At 40.8% G+C, this 19,293-nt stretch overlaps 1 protein-coding gene across 4 annotated transcripts in view; it reads left to right on the forward strand.

Moving 5' to 3' along the window:
• The window catches only part of fgf14 (fibroblast growth factor 14), a 117,876-nt gene that overhangs the window by 83,458 nt on the left and 15,125 nt on the right, over window positions 1-19,293 (forward strand). For all 4 annotated transcript variants that reach the window (XM_034109633.1, XM_034109638.2, XM_034109637.2 and 1 more), the window contains exons 2-3: window positions 4,170-4,280; window positions 5,391-5,494. In XM_034109633.1, coding sequence (XP_033965524.1) covers window positions 4,170-4,280; window positions 5,391-5,494 — 215 coding nt within the window. The remainder of the gene's footprint in view (window positions 1-4,169; window positions 4,281-5,390; window positions 5,495-19,293) is intronic.

A 19,293-nucleotide genomic window follows, 5' to 3' on the forward strand; every position in this document is an offset into this window, starting at 1 on the left:
TTTGAATAAAGACCTTTCTGTATCAGTTATAGTTATGCAGAGAGGACCTTCTGCTGCAGAACAACCCAATTTGAGATCTTAAGGTTTTGATGTTTGTTGTTTACCAAGGAAACCCCCTGCTGCTGCCAAAGCACTCTGTTTCCCTAGAAACTAATACATAGCATCCAGAAACATACAGTGCTTCTGTTGTAAAAACGACTACAAGTGAAATGGGTAGAAGTCAAACTGCACTAGAGGCTGGATGCTCCATACTGGAGGTGATTCACAGCGTGGATGTGCCACTGGGTTACACAGGCAGGCAGTCAGACAGGCAGGCGAGGGAACAAGATGCAGAAAAAAAGACAATGAGTAGCAGAAGAAAGAAGGCGAGTGAGCCAAGGACATTCTCGACTTAGGGAATTCCACAGAGACATTTTTAAAGCAGTTCTTCTTAACAGAGCATACATTTATATCAAGCTTGTCTGACCAAACTAAAAATGCTGTGTCATTGCAGACATATTTGTCTTCTTATCTTTGTGTGCTTTTCTCCCTATATGATATTCTCTTTGTCATACTTTATAAGGCAATTCCGTTTCTATCATTTCGATCTTATAAACTGCCTGACTTATTACTCATACACAATATGTTATACACAATGCACAATATATTAGGGCAGGCTCGCTGATGTAAGTAATGGGAAACCTTCAATAGACTCTGGTTGGCAAGAAAATAAATGATCTCAAATCCATCAGGACACATTTGATCAATTGAGTGAGTTTGACCTTCAACACGAATTGCATCAATGATTGGCCAGCTTTACAAAAATCCAAAGTTACAAAAGCCATTAGTCACATTGATGTATTCTCAAGCATATATATCTGACGTGAAACCGTTAGTCATAAATGATGTGCTGAGTATTTGAGGTCACGATTCAATTCAAGATGCATTCATTCAGACACCTCTGAGTTAGATAATACTTTAGTATATTATATACCTGATTATTTATCAACAATTGCCCTTGTATTACTAAAATATATTTCATAGATTATTTTGTTATGTTATGTCTTTAAAATTGTATTTTCTTCAATTTGATAAATTAGCCAAGTTGTTACAGAGTTCAGTTCAGAAATATTGTAGCTCGAAACCTCAGGGAAATGTGTGTGTGTGTGTGTGTGTGTGTGTGTGTGTGTGTGTGTGTGTGTGTGTGTGTGTGTGTGTGTGTGTGTGTGTGTGTGTGTGTGTGTGTGTGTGCGAGAGTGTGTGTGTGTGTGTGAGTTTGTAGGTAAACTTGGCTCCTACAACATGCTATAAATCATGGTTTGTTGGCTGTGTTCCATAGGGAGAGCAAGTCAGTATACACACACACACACACACACACACACACACACACACACACACACACACACACACACACACACACACACACACACACACACACACACACACACACACACACACACACACACACACACACACACACACACATACACATACACAGATTGCCCCCCACGAATCTGTGTTCAGGATCAATCTCAGTGCCACACATTGTTTAAAAGCTGCTGATCAAAGTCCTTAATCGATCGCAGGTTAGCCAATTGTGTGTCTCTCCACACGAGAGAATTTGCTCAAGAGAATTCTAGTCATCGAAAATCCATGAGGAAATGTGTGTGTAAAGTTGCATGCCATGGGCGTGTTTTTGTGTATGTGACGGTGTTTCCATGTTAGAATTGGGGTTTTAAATTGAGGTTATACACTGTGTGGTCTCTGCCCTCCTAAACTTGATGAATTAAGGAATTTAGTTATTGCCATTGTTATGATGCTCCTCTCTTTACCGTACATAGTTAGTGGCTTGAAGTTAAATAGTTATTATAAAGAAGTGGTTGGTCTTGATGATGATACAGCAATGGTTGTGCATTTGAATTCAGTTCTTTTTCTCCAACTCTCACTTTCTTGGTAGGCTACATCTCTTAAGGCAAGATGGTGTCTGACATATGAAGAACAGAAATGAAATTATTTGCAGATTAAAATATTACTGCACAGAAAGAAAATAATAAATGACTGCACAGTTTAAAAACATGAAGGATTTTTCCAGAGGCCTCCCAACATGAACCCACATGTACTGTAGTTTTATTAATATCATCTTGTTTTCTATTCCTTTTAAATGTTTGTTTCTGGGTTATATCAAATCCACAAATTGTCAACTAAACATCATCATGAAAGCCAATCAGGAGTTTTTAATGCAATGGATCAAACACACATGTCTTGGATCTAGCCCCTGTCAGGATTTCTCACATTTCTAGATTGAATATAATTAGTTTGGGCTGTTGAACAAAACAAGACATTTACTGGTTCCGCATTGGGCTCAGAGTTCACCATGAATTAAACACAGAGAAAACATGATGTCCTTACATTGACATTTTTCTTGCCATACATCTGAGAACTATTATGGTCCAGGAGGATACTGTCATCCTCCTGTCATCCTGCTCAATGCGGCTCAGACTAAATCTGACACACATTCTGCCTCAGCCACCTTTTCATTGTTCTCGTGAGGCAACAAAGCAGAGCTGTTGAATGCCGTTAGAGCGGTATTTCTCGGAAATACCGACAGAAAGGCATTTTCTTCCCTTTTCAGGCAGCAGGCAAAGGTCTTAGAGCGACATAATGCCATCACCCAGCAGAGCCATTTCAGAAGAGACTGCCCCGAGCGGTACACGGACAGAAAAAAACAACCGTTCTCTGCCCTCAGCAAGACCTCTTGAGTTCTCCTCTGTGGCCATGCTCGCTTATTTCTCTCTCTCTCTCTCTCTCTCTCTCTCTCTCTCTCTCTGTACCACACACAGTTGCTTGCAAGAAGCAGATTTAGGCTCAGATGAAGTTGATTGTCTTCCTCCCCAGGGTTTTCTTGGAATGAAATCTAGTGTGATGGCTGTCTCTATAATAAGACTAGGGCTGATGGTAAACATTCAAACATGCGCTACATATACACGTACACCCAAAGGAAGATAATACTGTTGCAGCGCTTTGAGCACAAGCTATACTTTTCCAGAGACATCCCCCTGTCCCCGCATAGACTGGCAGAATTATTAAACATTTTCCTTTTATGTCTTCCATTTTTGAATCAATTTGTTGTAATACTGTGTAATACTGTGTTAGTACACAAAATGCCAACCAAATTGCAACAATTCTGGTTGAGCTGCAGTGGAATTAAACTGCAGCGGTGATATTTTTACTGTAGTTTTTGGCTAATTCCCCTGTTGGGTCATATGGGAGGGACAGAGCACAGACGCTGTTTCTCATCTAACACTCTAAGGACCCAGAGAGGGTGCTGTTGGGTTCATTATGGGAGTCGGGCGACTGCAGATTAATTCTGCTGCCTATAATTGGATGGCCTATCTCTGGGCTTTTGTGCCCAGAAAGTTGGCAGTGAGATTTGCCTCTGATATACACAGGAGTCACCGTAACATAGTTCTGCACTGTATTTCATGGCGTTCTTCTGCCAAATCTCTCTGAAAACCTCTTACCGATGATAATGTTATATTAAAGGTCCCATGTCATGGCTATTTCTACTGATCATAATTCCATTGTTGAGGTATACTAAAATAGATTTTCGCATTGGTTTCTCACACAGCATCTCTGTATAGTGTGTGTTTTCACTCTCTGTCCTAAACGGCTTGTTGGAGCTCCTGCCCCCCCCTCCCTGTGAGCCCAGTGGCCGTCAGCGAGACAGCGAGACACAGCGAAACCCAGCCCGAAACCCAGCCCGAAACCAGCCCGAGCACACACACACACACACACACACACACACACACACACCCGCAGCCTGGCTGGGAGTTTGTGTGTGCTCACACACAGACTCACAGCCTCGCCGCATCCCGCCGTCTCAGGGAGGAGAAATCGGCGGAGCAGCAGCTGAGAAAAGATTGCGTGTGTGTGTGTGAGGAAGTCCGCGGATTGGTCCATTTCTGTGTTTTACTCAGGTTGTACTTTGAGGGTGTGTGACTCTGCAGAACGTTTACATGCATAACAAGCTACATAACACACAAGGGGACGGGTAATAACCAGAAAAGCATGACATGGGACCTTTAAAGAAATAAGTTAATCTATTGAATTGAATTTGGTTGGTTTGAGCTTTTCATCAAACTACTAATTACTGATGTTTGTCTGTTTTGTCTCCCTTTTGTCTCCTGCAGATCCCCAGCTCAAGGGTATAGTGACAAGGTTATATTGCAGGCAGGGATACTACTTGCAAATGAACCCCGATGGCTCTCTTGATGGGACCAAAGATGACAGCAGTAATTCCTGTGAGTACCATCTGAGTGTCTGTTTGGCTTCTACAGTTGATCAAAAACATTTCAGGCGTCAAGAAAGTTTAGAAGAATTTCTAGCAGAGGACACTTTGGAAAAGTTACTTTGAATCTGTATGGGATCCTTGAGCACAAAGGCTTGACATTGGTAACTTCCTAGATGTATCCTTTTAGGTGCAAGGCTCATTTGTCAGCCCTCGGAGCCAAAGAGTCTTCTTAAGTGGCAGCTATAATATCACACATATTTACCCTCCTCCTCTGAGAGGGAAAGTGGACCAGGAAACAGTCGGCTTAACGGGCAGAAAGGGGTATTATTAGCTTGTTCTGGCACAGCTCCTCTAGTGCTCCAGGCTAGGTGGTTAATTTGATTCCAGTGCTTGGTGCTAACGTTAGCCTGACACTCCACATTGTGTCACTTACTCCTGTCAGCATGAGGAGATTTGGCACATGTCACATCTGATTCTGACTTATTGAAAGAGATGGAAAAACAAACAAGAGACAAATCATATCATTAAAACTACAAGATCAAATCAAGCGTTGGCACAGACTGCTCCACATTGAATTTGACTTTTTTTTAAATTGGCAGAGAGCCAACAAACAATGGTCACGCAGTAGCTCTCTCAGCCTTCCCCCAAGCCTCCAAACCTGCCAATATCAATCACTTACAGGGTCAGCAGAGTCTACACACACACCTAATGTCCCAGAAAAGGCCAGGACTTTTTTTTTGTCCCCACTACAAACCATATCCATACCTTCCAGTCCCAAGGACTCTGCTAAAACAACAAAATGCCTATTAGGTCTGACACGCACCAGTGGTGGCAACAATTACAGCTACTTCTCAGGTAGCTCCGGGTGGCCGCGGCTATGCTAGCTAGTCACGTTCATCAGCCATGCTTCAATTCATTTTACAGTAATAGATTACCTCTAGCATTTGTATTATCTTAGCCTTGAAGAGCATTAATGACAAGCAGCTTGCGTTCAGATGATGTATTACACAACAATGTTAAAGTGTCTTTAATGTTAGATTAATGGTTAGGTATTTTTATGGTAATGTTTGGTGATATTTTTACGTATTTGCGTGTTTGCCTGTTCACGTGTGTTTTTCAGCTTTGTTCAACCTTATTCCTGTGGGCCTCCGAGTTGTCGCCATTCAGTCCGTGAAGACAGGGTTATACATCGCCATGAACGGGGAGGGTCATCTGTACACATCAGTAAGTGCTATTCTATTCTATTTTTATATTTTCTATTCTATTCTATTAAATGTTTTCCTATTCTATTTCAATATATTATTTTCTATTCTAATTTTCAATTGTATTCTCTTGCCAAGATATCTGAGCATGTTGCTTGATTATGTTTATATATAAGGGCCTTTGTTGTGGCCTTGACATATTCATTTCCATATTTGTGTTTTAAGTACAAAAACAGTGATTCCAATAAAGATGTAGATACATTTTAACTGCCGGAAAGACATATTTTTTTCAATAAGGGACTTATTTAGCACATTTTCACTAGGATAATTCCATTTCAATGAAGGTTAGGGATCCCACTAAGCTGAAATGCATCCAGACAGATTTCTATCCATCCGGCTAAATGCATCAGGCTAAATGCCTCTAGAGTTTAATTCCTTAAAAAAAAAGCATTTACATTACAGGACATCATTCAGGAGGAACACATAGTTCATGGGTCTGCTTTCGTGCTATTTCAGAATACAATTTAACTTAACAATATTTTGATATGTATTTATAAGAATGTTTGTGATTGGTTAAGAAATGTTGTGACAAATACATTAAGCATTATGTTAACAATAAAGTCATTGTAAAGTAATCAGAGCTGTTTTTGACAAGAGTTGGGACATTTGATGAGCAGCTGTTTCATTATGTGTTCAACCACTCTTATTGACTGTTCAAAATAAGCTAGTTCTTCAGTGGGTTGGACAGCCAACGGGTGATAAGACCCTCCCCGGAGGCTTTTTAGTCTCATTCCTCCGCCTTTCCTCTCTCGGACATTCAAATCAATCAGCTAGAGCAGGGGTGTCAAACTCAAATACACAGTGGGCCAAAATAAAAAAATGGGTACTAGTCGAGGGCCGGACTGGTTCAATGTTTATTGCAAAACGTATTGAAATGAACTTATTGCACATATTAAACCTGGAACTAACAAAGCTTAAGTTATTGCCTATAAAAACAACATTAAATAATCAGTTGCATTAATTTCTTATGATTACATTTTTCCACAGGCCAACAACAGCTTCAAAAAAACAATTTCCCTCAAAGAAAAAAACAAACATGCCCTGTTGTCTCAAGAAAGAAAGTGCAGGTGTGCGTGCAATATACCGGCGAGCCAGATCTAATAGTAATTAAAAATTATCCTGCGGGCCGAAATTAAATCTACCAGGGGCCTGATTTGGCCCCCGGGCCTTGAGTTTGACACATGTGAGCTAGAGGAACATAGGAAGTGCTGCCCCGTTCTCAGACAGGTGTATCCATCAGAATCACCATCTCTTCTTCTGCTGCTGTCCTCATGTTCCCAATCCTCAGAGCGCAGAGCAGGGATTTACCATCCGTTCCTTCCTTTATTACCCTGGAGGTTTGGAGGGGCTTCCTCTCTTACTGTATGCTCTGGTATTCCATAGGAATTCTCTAATGCTTAATCACGGCTTGACTTAAGCCTGGAAAATGAATTAATTTAAGGAAGATTGACCTAGAATCCTATGGATATTGTTAAGGAGAGGCACAGCAGGGATTTTGAATGAATGCATCTATGGATCCATCTGTCTGCACAACACACAAAGAAGCTATCATTCTCTCGATTTGAAAAACAAACATTAGATATTACAAAATGGCACATAAAGCACAATGATACATTTCAGATTAAGAATTACATCTACGTATGTACTCTAGTTACTCTACTTTTTGAATCATAGAAGTTGATAACTGATGGTTGGGTTTCTCTGTAATAAACTGACAGTTGTTGCTGTGAAAACTCAACTTCAAGTGTTCATTGCTAGACCGACGTTATTTTTGATAAACGCTACTGCTAATTGGAATTCAAGCGATCTTAAAACCCGTTTTTGAAGCAGTGTTTGTTGCTTTGATCATGTTAGACCTTAATCATGAAGTGTTGCACATGACTAATCTAAGTAGAAGTGCTGAGAAGTGGGTCTTGTTGAGCAGGTCAGGTCAAAGTGTTCTTTAGTACAGTTTACCCTGCTCCTCACTTCCCCTGCTCCATTTGCAGCTTATTTCTGTGCTAATGGAGGCTCTGATCAGACCTCGACTATCCAGCCACCCACCCAAAGGTCTCTTTCTGCTCCTTAGTGTGTAATTTACTCCGGTAATGGCAGCCTTGTAAGATGGTCTTCATCCTCCTTCATCTCCTCCTCCCCCTTCTTCCTGCCTCTTTTATTCTCCTCTGTGAGTAAGATACAACCATTCCTCCCATTATCACTCTTTTCTTTAGCAAGCAGGGCTCTGGCACTCAACCTTTTCCATCCATTAAAGGTATTTGATTGTAGTGCACTTACATCTTCAGTAACTCATTTGAAGGTTATATTAATGCAGCGTGCTTTGGAGTTGGTAGTTTGTCTGGAAACGCTGTGAAAAACAGCCTTTTTTAAGGGAAAATGTCTCATGGCCTCATTTCCCTGAAACCAAGTTATTTTGTATTCAAGTTACTTCAAAGATTTTTTTAATTGGTTATGAAGCAGTCTCAATGTAGTACTGATGCCTCTATATTACTTGGCAAAGGAGACCATCAGTGTTCGAATATATTTTATTTGTTTTATTCTAACCCCTAACCCAACAACGCCCGCTGCTAGCACACTTTCACAGCGATGTGTATTCAAGCGAGTTAGACGGAAGCATGGATGAGATCTTTCATGAAAATACATGTATTTTGTGGTAATGGCTTATACTGGGGCAGGAGCCAACAAAAGAGAATAAAAAGAAGAAATGGTTGCAAAAAGGGATGATGATAGCGCGTGGACATTCATCAGTTGGAGAGAATCGCAGGATTCAATACTGATTGGCCATCTTCCTCCTAGAGTGGTGTGTCATTTGTCTTTTATATAATGAAAAACAGTTGGAGCCAGTTGAGGTGGTTCGGGCACCTAGTTAGGATGCCACCTGGGCGCCTCCCTAGGGAGGTGTTCCAGGCACGTCCAGCTGGGAAGAGACCAAGGGGTAGACCTAGGACCAGGTGGAGGGATTATATCTCTTCGCTGGCCTGGGAGCGCCTTGGGACCCCCCAGTCAGAGCTGGTTGATGAGGGAAAAGGAAGTGTGGGGCTCTAAGCGGGAGAAGATGGATGGATGGATAATGAAAAACATTTCTAAAATCAATATAACGGTCGAGGCTTATACAATATTGACTTTGCTTCACCAACTCTGTATTACATGTACAATTGTAAATCCTACAACACATCCTTATCGCTATTCAAACAACAGGCGAGTGTTTTTCAAAAAAACAAATTGCATCTTTCTTTCACTTGTTTGTTTAAAAACAGATGCCCACTAACCAGATCAAGAACCTTTGTGAAGTGCGTTCCTTTCAGATGCTTTAAATAGAATTCAGTGGTTCACTTCACAATAATACATTACTGGGGCTTTTACTGCGATGAGGGGTTTTGATAATGGGTGACACTCCATGTTTTTTAACAGATGAGGTGAATTAAAAGGAGTGTGCCCCATAGATGGAAAGCCCATTGAAGGCCTGGTAGTGCATCATATTCCTTTGTGCGCGCCACCCGAGGCGCAGCGTGCGGCTCCAATGACAGAGATAGCCTCAAAGTGACTGTCGGCCCGGCACAAAGGACACACCGCCGAATAAAGGGGAGTTCAATCATCTCAACCCTTTTTTAATCTGCTCCTTTTGTATCCGAGCCAATAAACTCCCCGCTAATTTCTCCTCCATGCTCCTCCCTGGATCAGACCTTTCTTCTGAAAGGAAATGAAGGGAGTGGACTTTATTTAGGCTTGTTGTAGAAGATCGGGGAGACACGACGCATGGAAGTCTTTAGAAAGCTGTAATAGAATTCAAAACCAGACAAATGAAAAATGAGAACAAACATAAAAACTTTAATTATTCTGCAGGGACTGTGATTTAAAATCCCCTGACAGGCAAACAAGGAAGTTTTGGATTGTAAAGTTTAGTTACATATAATGAAATTATGCTGTCAAAAAATGCATCTCCCCTGTGTGGATTTTGTTGTTGTTTTCCTGTCCTGCTGACAGACTCCTACCATCTCTCCAGTGTAAAGGTTTGGCATTTCATGGTCGGCTGGTTTTCTGTAGAGCTGGTTCCCCAGTCCCTTTCTTCACTGAGTCTCTCACTGCAGCCTTTCTTTATCTGGAGTCTGCACTTGTTAGCGCTACCTTTCATGATTGTCAAATTGACTTGCCACATCACTTGAGTGGTCCTTTTGGAAAAATGAAATCCTTGAGAGGACCAATCTGCGGCAGTGCCCGGGCTTTAGATTCCCTTGTTAGATCATCAGCGGTATGAACACAGAAGACGGAGGGCATCTCTTATGTGAAAGCTCCAAGGAGCACTATGTGAGGGCTGCCTCAGTTTGTATCAGTATGAAAATGAAAGTGCAAGTGCGTGAAAGAAAAGAAAGGAGCGGCTTATTCAGAACTCGGTGATGTGAAACCAAGAGAGTCTTTTCAAAAGCTACGAGTCCCTTGGATTTGGGTTTTACATACAGTAGCTCCCCCTCCCCATTCATTTCTTATTCTTTGGCCGTTTTTCCGTTGAAGCTCTCAAATATTCTGCCCATTAGGGGAAAGAACAGGATATTTTTATATTCAAATACATTTTTAGTATGAGATTACAGATGAGTAAAATATTTAAATTGTTTTGCTAATCTCCTCAAACTATTGGAGAAAGTGAAAAACTTTAAATAGTATTGTATAGAGAATTTAAATAGTAGGATAACAATGATTTTGGTTGTTACATAAGAAGTGCATACATATGAATTCATCAACAGAATTGTGACACTTCTTCATGTGTCTCACGTTTGTATGAGCGTGTGTGTGTGTGTGTGGGGGGGGCTACAGGCAACAGATGGCGTTGTGTGAACATGTTTTATTGGTGTTGATTGCAAATGTGCCATGAGAGGAATCTCTTTCACAGTTTCATGGATTTTTTACGGAAGGATATACACGTTGAAGGTGGGGCGTCAGGAGCATCTCAGGTTCTTTTAATGCATTTAGGTGTGAAACACCTTTAGTATAATATTCTTATTTGAGTAAGATTATTGGCAACACGTATTCTACAACAAATGCAATTCATCATTTGAACATTGGTCACTGTTAGCCTAGAAGGCACCATCACTATGAACTCAAATCCCTCCAAACAGAAGTGATATAAAAAGGCATAATTCGTCATCATTTATGGATTAAAACCGACCTAAATGCAATTAGACATACATCATGCTTTTTAAAAAGATCTATTTATGTCTTAGTAATTCAGAAAAAAGGCTGTTTAACCGCAGAAGCAGAAAAGGGAGCCCACATGTTCCCATTCCCACAGACGCCTGGTACCTATAGTAATTACTCAGATGATTTGGCCTCTGGAGGAGAGTCAGGCTCACAGTTGAGGTAGGGGGAGCATCATTATACACCTAGCGCTGCCCTCTCTTGCCTTTAATGCAGAGTTAGTATTGGGAAGGGGTGGTGGGCTGCAGGAGAGCAGCTTCATGCATTAATGAACAACAAGGTCGGAGGTAGGCGTCAGAGCTGAACTGGTGAACCGTTGATCCGGCCAACGGCAGCTAAGAATAGCAGGTCCTTCAGTCATTGACTATTGCTGTGGTTCTTCATTTCGTTGTAATGGATGGACTGTCTTTGCTTGTTAAAAAACACTGAATATCGTTATATCATGTCAGTTCAAGGTGCTGCATAGAGGTTTGCATCACAGAGGTGATGCACAACATTAAGGCCTGTCCTATCACTTCACAAACAAGCTCTCAACGTTTTGGACAGAAAACCTAAGCTATACCACTATTGCAAAATCCTGGACCAACATAACCTGCTCAGCTGGGAAAATATCTTAAAACACACTGAAGCATGTCTCATTTTTAAAATTCTAAATGGCAAGGCACCCCCACCACTCTGCACTTTTATGCAGCAGAACAATCCAAACAGCAGAACCACAAGGTCTGCCCTAAGAGGGGACTGTGTCGTCCCTCTTAGGTCCAGTTCCTTTGGTAAACACGGTTTCTCTGTGAGGGCATCAACACGTTGGAACACAATACCGATACAGATAAGGAATAACACATCCTATCATACATTTAACCGCAATCATAAGAACTGGCTTTTAAGCAATCGAAAATGTGAACACTTTTAACTGTATCAAGGTATCATGATATTTCATCTGTTTGCATGTTTGTTTGTTCCTCTCTATTGTTGTACTGCTGTTCCTATTTATTGTTGTACTGCTGTTCCTATTTATTGTTGTACTGCTATTTATTTATTGTTGTACTGCTGTTGTCTGCTGTACTCTATTTAATTATGTGTTTATTTCTCAAGTCTTGTTGTGGTCATTTAACATCTTGCCAAGGACAACAGTTAAAAATTAGCCTACTGGCTAATACTGGATCATTTACAGCAATGTGGATTAATGTGCACTGTCCTTTAAATAAATAAATAAATAAACAGAGGTGAGTCACCCTGCATGAAACACGGAGTCTCCCCTTAGTGTGTTTTCTTCACCTGTGCGGAACAATACATCATACTGTACATACAGAACGGAGCTGATATGTCCTCCCTTTCTTTCAAGGTTAACAGCTTAACAGTCTGTTAATGTCTCCCTCCCTCAGATCCTCAATCACTTGCTATTCCCCTGTTTATTTAACACAGTCCACAAGTGCAGCTGTTTCCCAAATCACTGGTTTACATGACATGTATGTCTGATATACAGTATCAGGCAAAGTGAATGTGTTTGGAGGAACATCAGGGGGAACAGAATGGATCATGAAAAGCTGTGCAGAAAGTCAACATGCCTTGTGGACTGTTTTAGCATACGGGAGGTGGGAGGCTCTTAAATCTTCCTGTATGAAGATTCCAGCAAAGTTTCCTTTAAAAGTCCTGCTGGATTTCTGTAGTAAAAGGAGCATAGGGTTGGTTCAGGCTGAGCAGTATTTCTCCCTTTAAAGGATTACCATCAGCTGCTTCATTCTTGCCTTCCTATCAGTGGCGCATTTATTAGCTTTGAGGCTAACAACATTCAATCATGCTTTATAACAGACCGTAACTCTGCTGATTCTCTCACACCGATGCATTCGCTGATGCAAGCGGCAGCATCGTCTTTATGTGCTAGTTGTTGATTTGATTACATTTTCATGTATTTGTTTATTAAGAGGGGATTAGTTCCCCCAGTTCCTTCGTGCTCAGATTCTTTAAGCAATCCCTCTATTGAGCAGATCTTTTTCCATCTAATCTTACTCAAACTGTGTGCTACAAATGGGAAATACCTTATGACCTATGAGTGAAATGACTCTTGCTAATCCCCAATTTCAAACAGGAAACCATAGGTGTCTAATAACACACATAAGTATAATGTGCAGGCTCTGGGACAGTGTCACATACAACCAGAAAATACGGAAGAACCTTTTAAATAAGGAAAGTAAATCCTCAACAAAGTGACAAGACCTGTTTTTAAAGCGTTTAGAGCTGTCATACAATTTCTATCGATGAATATGACTTGCTCCATCTTACATCTTTTAGCTATAGCCACCAGATTCCTTGCCTTAGTTTCTTGATTCGCTTTTGTGATGCTATACAATGTCCATACCTTTATGTGTTTCCCTGTGTCGCTGCTGCCTGCTCAGAGAGCTTGTGCAAGCCTCTGGGAGCTTCTCACAAATCTCTCTTTCTGCATCTCTGAAGGTTTTCATTGTTGTTGATCTGTATCTTATAGAAGCATGTTCTAGCCGTATATCTCCTCCCCGAGTGGGCTGACTTTCTACCATTGTGGCCATAAGCCAACTATCGATCTGTCAGCTATAGCTTATACGCTGAATATCCCTCGTCCATCCTGGATAATCCTTACATTTATATCAGAATGGAGTGGCCAAAAACACACAAAACCGTGGTTAGATGGCTTGATATGGGTGCAGCGGAGATGACTCTAAATTGTGTGCTGCTGACAGTTAATGGGAAAGCAGGAGTCTGGAAAGAATACAAATACTGCATCGGGTGGTATGGAGAATCAGAGAGCGAGAGGGAACTCAGCGGTGTGTTTGGCAGGGAAAGCCCTGCTGTGGTCAATATAATCAGTGTAGCATGCAGACAGCCTCTGCATGTTGCCCTCATTCCTCAGTAGCTCCTTCTGCTAAAAGCATTCATCATTTCGAAAAACACAAAAACACAGCATCCAACAAAACCAAAAGCCGTTTTAGAGTCACACTCAGGGATTTATTAAAAGAGGAGAACCGTACATCAGATGCACATTACTTTTTGTGTACCTGTGGCTATTAGATGTAAAGAAAGTGGACGTGTTTTATTGATCTGATACATTTTTTATGAATACATTTTAAGAAACAAATCTTGAGGTACTTTACCTATTCTTAAGGGATTTGCAGTGGTTGCCTACCAATATACTTTAATATATGCACCTGCTTCCTGATCCTGTTCCTAATTGTTCTAAACACCATTTTGGAATGATATCTTTGTTTATACTTATTGTTTGTAAGAACTGGAGAAATGTTGATGTTTGCGAGATATCACTGCAGTACTGGGAACGGTCGTGATTTTCGTAGGTAGAAGCTCCAATAAAAGTCATAAGTCGTGATCAACATCATCGTTTGGGATGCACCCCAGTGCCACTGTCTCCTAGCAACCAATACCAGTTGTTTTTATGTGATGTTATTTTGTTTGTATTGGTTATATGATGTGAAAAACGTTCCATTCCATTAGAAGTTCTGTATTCCTAATAACATTCTTTAGTTATTAAAATGGCTCCAAAATGGCTCCAAAATGGTGGAATGAGCTCCCCATTGAAATCAGGACAGCAGATAGCTTCCACATCTTCCGGCGCAGACTGAAAACTCACCTCTTTCGACTCCACCTCGAGCGATAGAATTACTAACAAAGAACTGCAGAGCACTTATATACTAATAAAGGACTGGCTTACTGTATCTAAAGCCAGTTGAGTAGCACTTGAAATGTTTGGCTCTAGGAAACCTGATGTACTTATATGATTCTGTTTTCTTCAAGGTTGTATCTTCCTGGTCGAATGTACTTATTGTAAGTCGCTTTGGATAAAAGCGTCAGCTAAATGTAATGTAATGTGTGCAGACTTGAATCATTCACCCATGATGACTTCCATCTGCCTCTTTTACCTTGAATTGGCATCTGCAACATTTACATACTGGACACTTTGGCCCTCTGCAAATGTCTCTTTACTTTCAGTATCGCTTGTTTTCTTTTGTTTTACTTTGAAACAGCAATGCCTGTAGGACCTTTTTACTGATTCAACTCAGGCTGCCAAAACTGAATAAGTGTAGGCAGATCTAACGGGGAATTCAGATTTTCATCTTTGTTCCTCAGCGAGACTCTCAGAGGATTTGTTTGTTGAAATACAGATGGCATGATTATCATTTCCCCATGAGTACATATTGCCGTAGCTATCAGAGCATGTCTGGCCTGTTCACTTTATTAGTGACCCGAGATCTGGCCTAATTGCTTTCCCAGTGTGTAAATGTCAAGCACCATACAAAAACAAATGGCACACACACTTGTGCTTGTTGCCTCAAGAGCAGTGTAATGTGCAACTGAGCAGCGGAGGGATGAGAGCTCCTGAAGCAACAAGTAGTCCCCAGGAACTCAATATCCAAACAGTGACTGGATGAGATCATACATAGCCCTGTTAACACTGTTGAGGCGTATATACTGTAAACCAGGGGTCTCAAACTCAAGGCCCGGGGGCCAAATCCGGCCCGCGACTTCATTTTATGTGGCCCCGCAAGAGCTTGCATAGAATATAATACGTTTATTATACGGTTACATGCCACTTTACAGAAGCAGGTTGCTCATAAACGACATGTCCCACAATGCATCTCGTTTTGTGACATGCGCACTGAAGAGACTTGCAATTATTTGCCCTGGACTTCTGTTTTCAGACGTAGTTAATTACTAAGTTATTATCCTATCCCATAATAATCTAATTCAGAGGCAATAATGTAATATAATACATTATTTTATATATATATATTATACATTTATATAGTTACAACCGGCCCTTTGAGTGCAACCTTTATGCGAATGTGGCCCGCGATGAAATTGAGTTTGACACCCCTGCTGTAAACTGTAGATAGCCAATCAGGATTCATCTGTTCAACATTGTGGAAGTTAAGTTATTTTCTTTATGTGGAGTTCGACCAAAGTTCCAAAGTAATGTCATTCTTTAAAAGCCCACAGACAGATGGAGGGTTTATCATACGGTATGCTAACAAAGCAAACTTTAAACCAACTGTAGTTTGGTCATAAAAGATAACATTTTTCAATAACTTTTCAGCGCTTACATCAATAAAAAAATGTTGAATCAGATTTTGAAATTAAAACATTACCACCACAATGTGTTTCTAGCCATTCAATATTCTCTATTGAAGGTAAAGGCATTGCTTTACCCTGGTCCAGACTTGAATATCCAAGAGAGAGTTTTTAAATAAAAAATACAGGTATTTTTCAATGAAAAGTGCTTCTTGTGTGCTGCCTCCAGTTTGTGTCAGACTCAATGTCAGGCAGCGTAGGGTCACCATCACATTTTCAGTAACGTTGTCTCCAAACATGTGTAAAATATTTATGTGTGCAAGCATTTCGTTCGAGTGTGTTTGAGTGTGTGTAGGATGGCAGTTTTTTTTGATGCGACTACAGCCACAGTCCTCTCTTTTCCTCCACAAGAACTTTCCAACCTTCTCTATTACCGCCCATGAATAGAAAGTCACGTCTTATCAAGCTTCACCCTTGGAGGTTTCAAAATCAAAACAAAATCAAAACAAAATCAAAACAGTTAAAGCTGATCCATCATTTCGTCTCTTAAATCTAAGTTGATCTTCTCTCCACTGTGGCTCTTCACACTGTCCAAGCTGAGAAACAGGCGTCTCACGTGCACATGTGTTAAACAGGGAAAACCTAAACTAAACCTATAAATAAAAACTTAAATAAAAAGTGGAAGAACTTCATATTGTATATGGGCTACACGTGTAAGGTGGACATGTTGCGAGTAGTGCAAGATGAAGTGACACTGTACTGTAAACTGAAGTAGTAATAGCTCTGACCCGTACATGCTCGCTTGTGCTGCATGTTCTTGTGGTTATGGTACTTACACCACAGCTTCACAGCAGAGGTCTGCAGGTCAGAAGTCTCTATTGTGTGAAACACCTACGCACACTCTACTAGAAATCTCTATGTACTAAGAACAATAACATGCACTCAGGGAAAGGAAGCCTACACTTATATTGCTCTCTTGTCCAGTAAAGTCTTCTACACACCACTACAAGGGGAAGTGTGGGAAACCAATAAGCAAGAGCATTTTATTTGCACAAAATATAGAATAAAAAGAATATTGACATCAGGACAGCAGATAGCTTCCACATCTTCCAGCGCAGACTGAAAACTCATCTCTTTCGACTCCACTTCGAGCGATAGAATTACTAACAAAGAACTGCAGAGCACTTATATACTAATAAAGGACTGGCTTATCTAAAGCCAGTTGAGTAGCACTTGAAATGTTTGGCTCTATGAAACCTGATGTACTTATATGATTCTGTTTTCTTCAAGGTTGTGTCTTCCTGGTCGAATGTACTTATTGTAAGTCGCTTTGGATAAAAGCATCAGCTAAATGCAATGTAATGTAATGTATGGAGAAGTCCTTGTTAAAAAAATGCAACACAGTGTTGAATCAGCTGGAGCTTTCTTTAAATTAGGGTTAGGGTTGCCGTGTTCCTGCCTGATGCAGACTTTATTATATTTGGAGGCACCAATAAGATTTTTTAAGTCAACCTTGATCCATCCTCTTTTCAATATACGTTCACTTTATCATTTGGATTATCTATGTTGTAAATATTTTATACATGACACCTTTTACACATCCGTCCACCCTTGGAGTGATGTCTAATTTAATAATGGGGTTTCTTTCTGGCAAGTTATTTCCTTGTCAGCTTTGAGGATCTAAGGACAGAATATGTCGTATGATGTAAAGACCTCTGAGACAAATGTGTTATTTGTGATATTGGGCTTTATAAATCAAATGTGATTTATTGATGGATTGAGGTCACAGTTGACGTTTAATAGAACTGTACATTTCAACACATTTGATTAAGTCCTGTTTGAACCTCATCTCTCAAAGGAAATTCAGAAAAGTTCTGGATCTAAATGATTCTTTAGGAATTATACTATGTAATATATGCGTTTGTGGTTCCTATCTGGCTGACTGGTTGAATCACTCAGTCCTTCGGCTGTGGCAAAATGTTATCCTCGGAGAGAGACTGACTGTCGGGAGTCCTCTGCTGTCTTCTGCTCATGCACACTCCGGCTGTGCGCTCGCTGCCTGTCAACAGGGTTTCAAGAGGGAAGGACCCTGTGAAATGGCCTCTCTGCAGTAACATCTCCAAAAAAAAAGACTGAAGGAAAAGTAATATATGCCTCTGTAACCAAAGCCCTCAATCCTTTTATACATCAAACCAGGCACTTTGAAGAAATCACAGTAATAGCTTTTTATATCCAGATGTCCAGGTTATCAGATTCACCGCTGTAGCTCCAACATCTGGCGGACACACAGCTGTTTATAATGCAATCAGTAATAGTCTACGCTCTGATTAAGCACTATAACCACTGCCAATAATTATATCCTATTTTTTAATAATATTAACATCCATGACCACCTCTGACATGCCTCTGCTGACAGCTACAAGGGGACGGGTAAATAGAATCAAATCAAATCAAAATGTATTATAGCCCCAAATCACAAACAATGCTTCAAAGCTAATGAAGATGGAAACTAGATGATGGAAACTAGGTGTGTGTGTTTTGAGTTTGCTCACTGTTTCATATTTGTATTCATTTCTGCTGTATACAGTTGTGATTGTAGAACTTGAACCTTTACAAAATCACAGTGCCGACACTCATTGAAGTGTGTGAGTTAAATATCTCACAGGTGTTAAAAGCTGAGATGAGGAAGATGATTAAGTGCGAAGTAGCCTGAAAAAAACAAAGAGTCAGCACCGAGTGAATATTCAAGGACGATAAATGTGCCTTCCACTTTCCAAAAAAATGGGACACTGTTCCTGAGGTTGTTAACAACACAAACCGCAGACACAGAACACACGGAGGGGAGAAACAGCTCCATAGAGACGGCTCACATTTATCCATCTGTAAGCAGTGCACACTATGCTGTACTATGAGTATCTCTGTATTTCTTTGTGTGTGTACTTGTACTGATTTGGCTGTGTGCTAGCACGTCCATAGATTAGTGTGCGTGTGTGGGTGTGTGTGACAGACAGTATATGCTTGTCAGATTGTTGCACAGGGCAGACTGCTGGCTCGCCTGACAAGAAATGACTAGCCTATCTAGAAAAAATCTGTCTGCCGTGACACCATTCTGACACCAATGTACGAATCAACCACAGCAGAGTGGACACACACACACACACACACACACACACACACACACACACACACACACACACACACACACACACACACACACACACACACACACACACACACACACACACACACACACACACACACACACACACACACACACACACACACACACATACACAAAAATGATCACAGAAGTTCTTGAAATCCCATTGATCTAGATCTCTCACCAACCGCCTCTTAGAGTGTCATGTTATGTATTTATTTTGTTTGGTGTGAGCCACACATTGTTTACATGTTACACATTGGGATAGTGGCGGTCTAATGGATCGTGAGGTGGGCTGAAGATCGGAAGGTTGTGAGTCCCGCCAGGAACACCACCACTAGTGTGCCACTTAGTCCTTA

Source organism: Pseudochaenichthys georgianus, chromosome 21 (genome assembly GCF_902827115.2).
Source record: "Pseudochaenichthys georgianus chromosome 21, fPseGeo1.2, whole genome shotgun sequence".
Taxonomy (NCBI): domain Eukaryota; kingdom Metazoa; phylum Chordata; class Actinopteri; order Perciformes; family Channichthyidae; genus Pseudochaenichthys; species Pseudochaenichthys georgianus.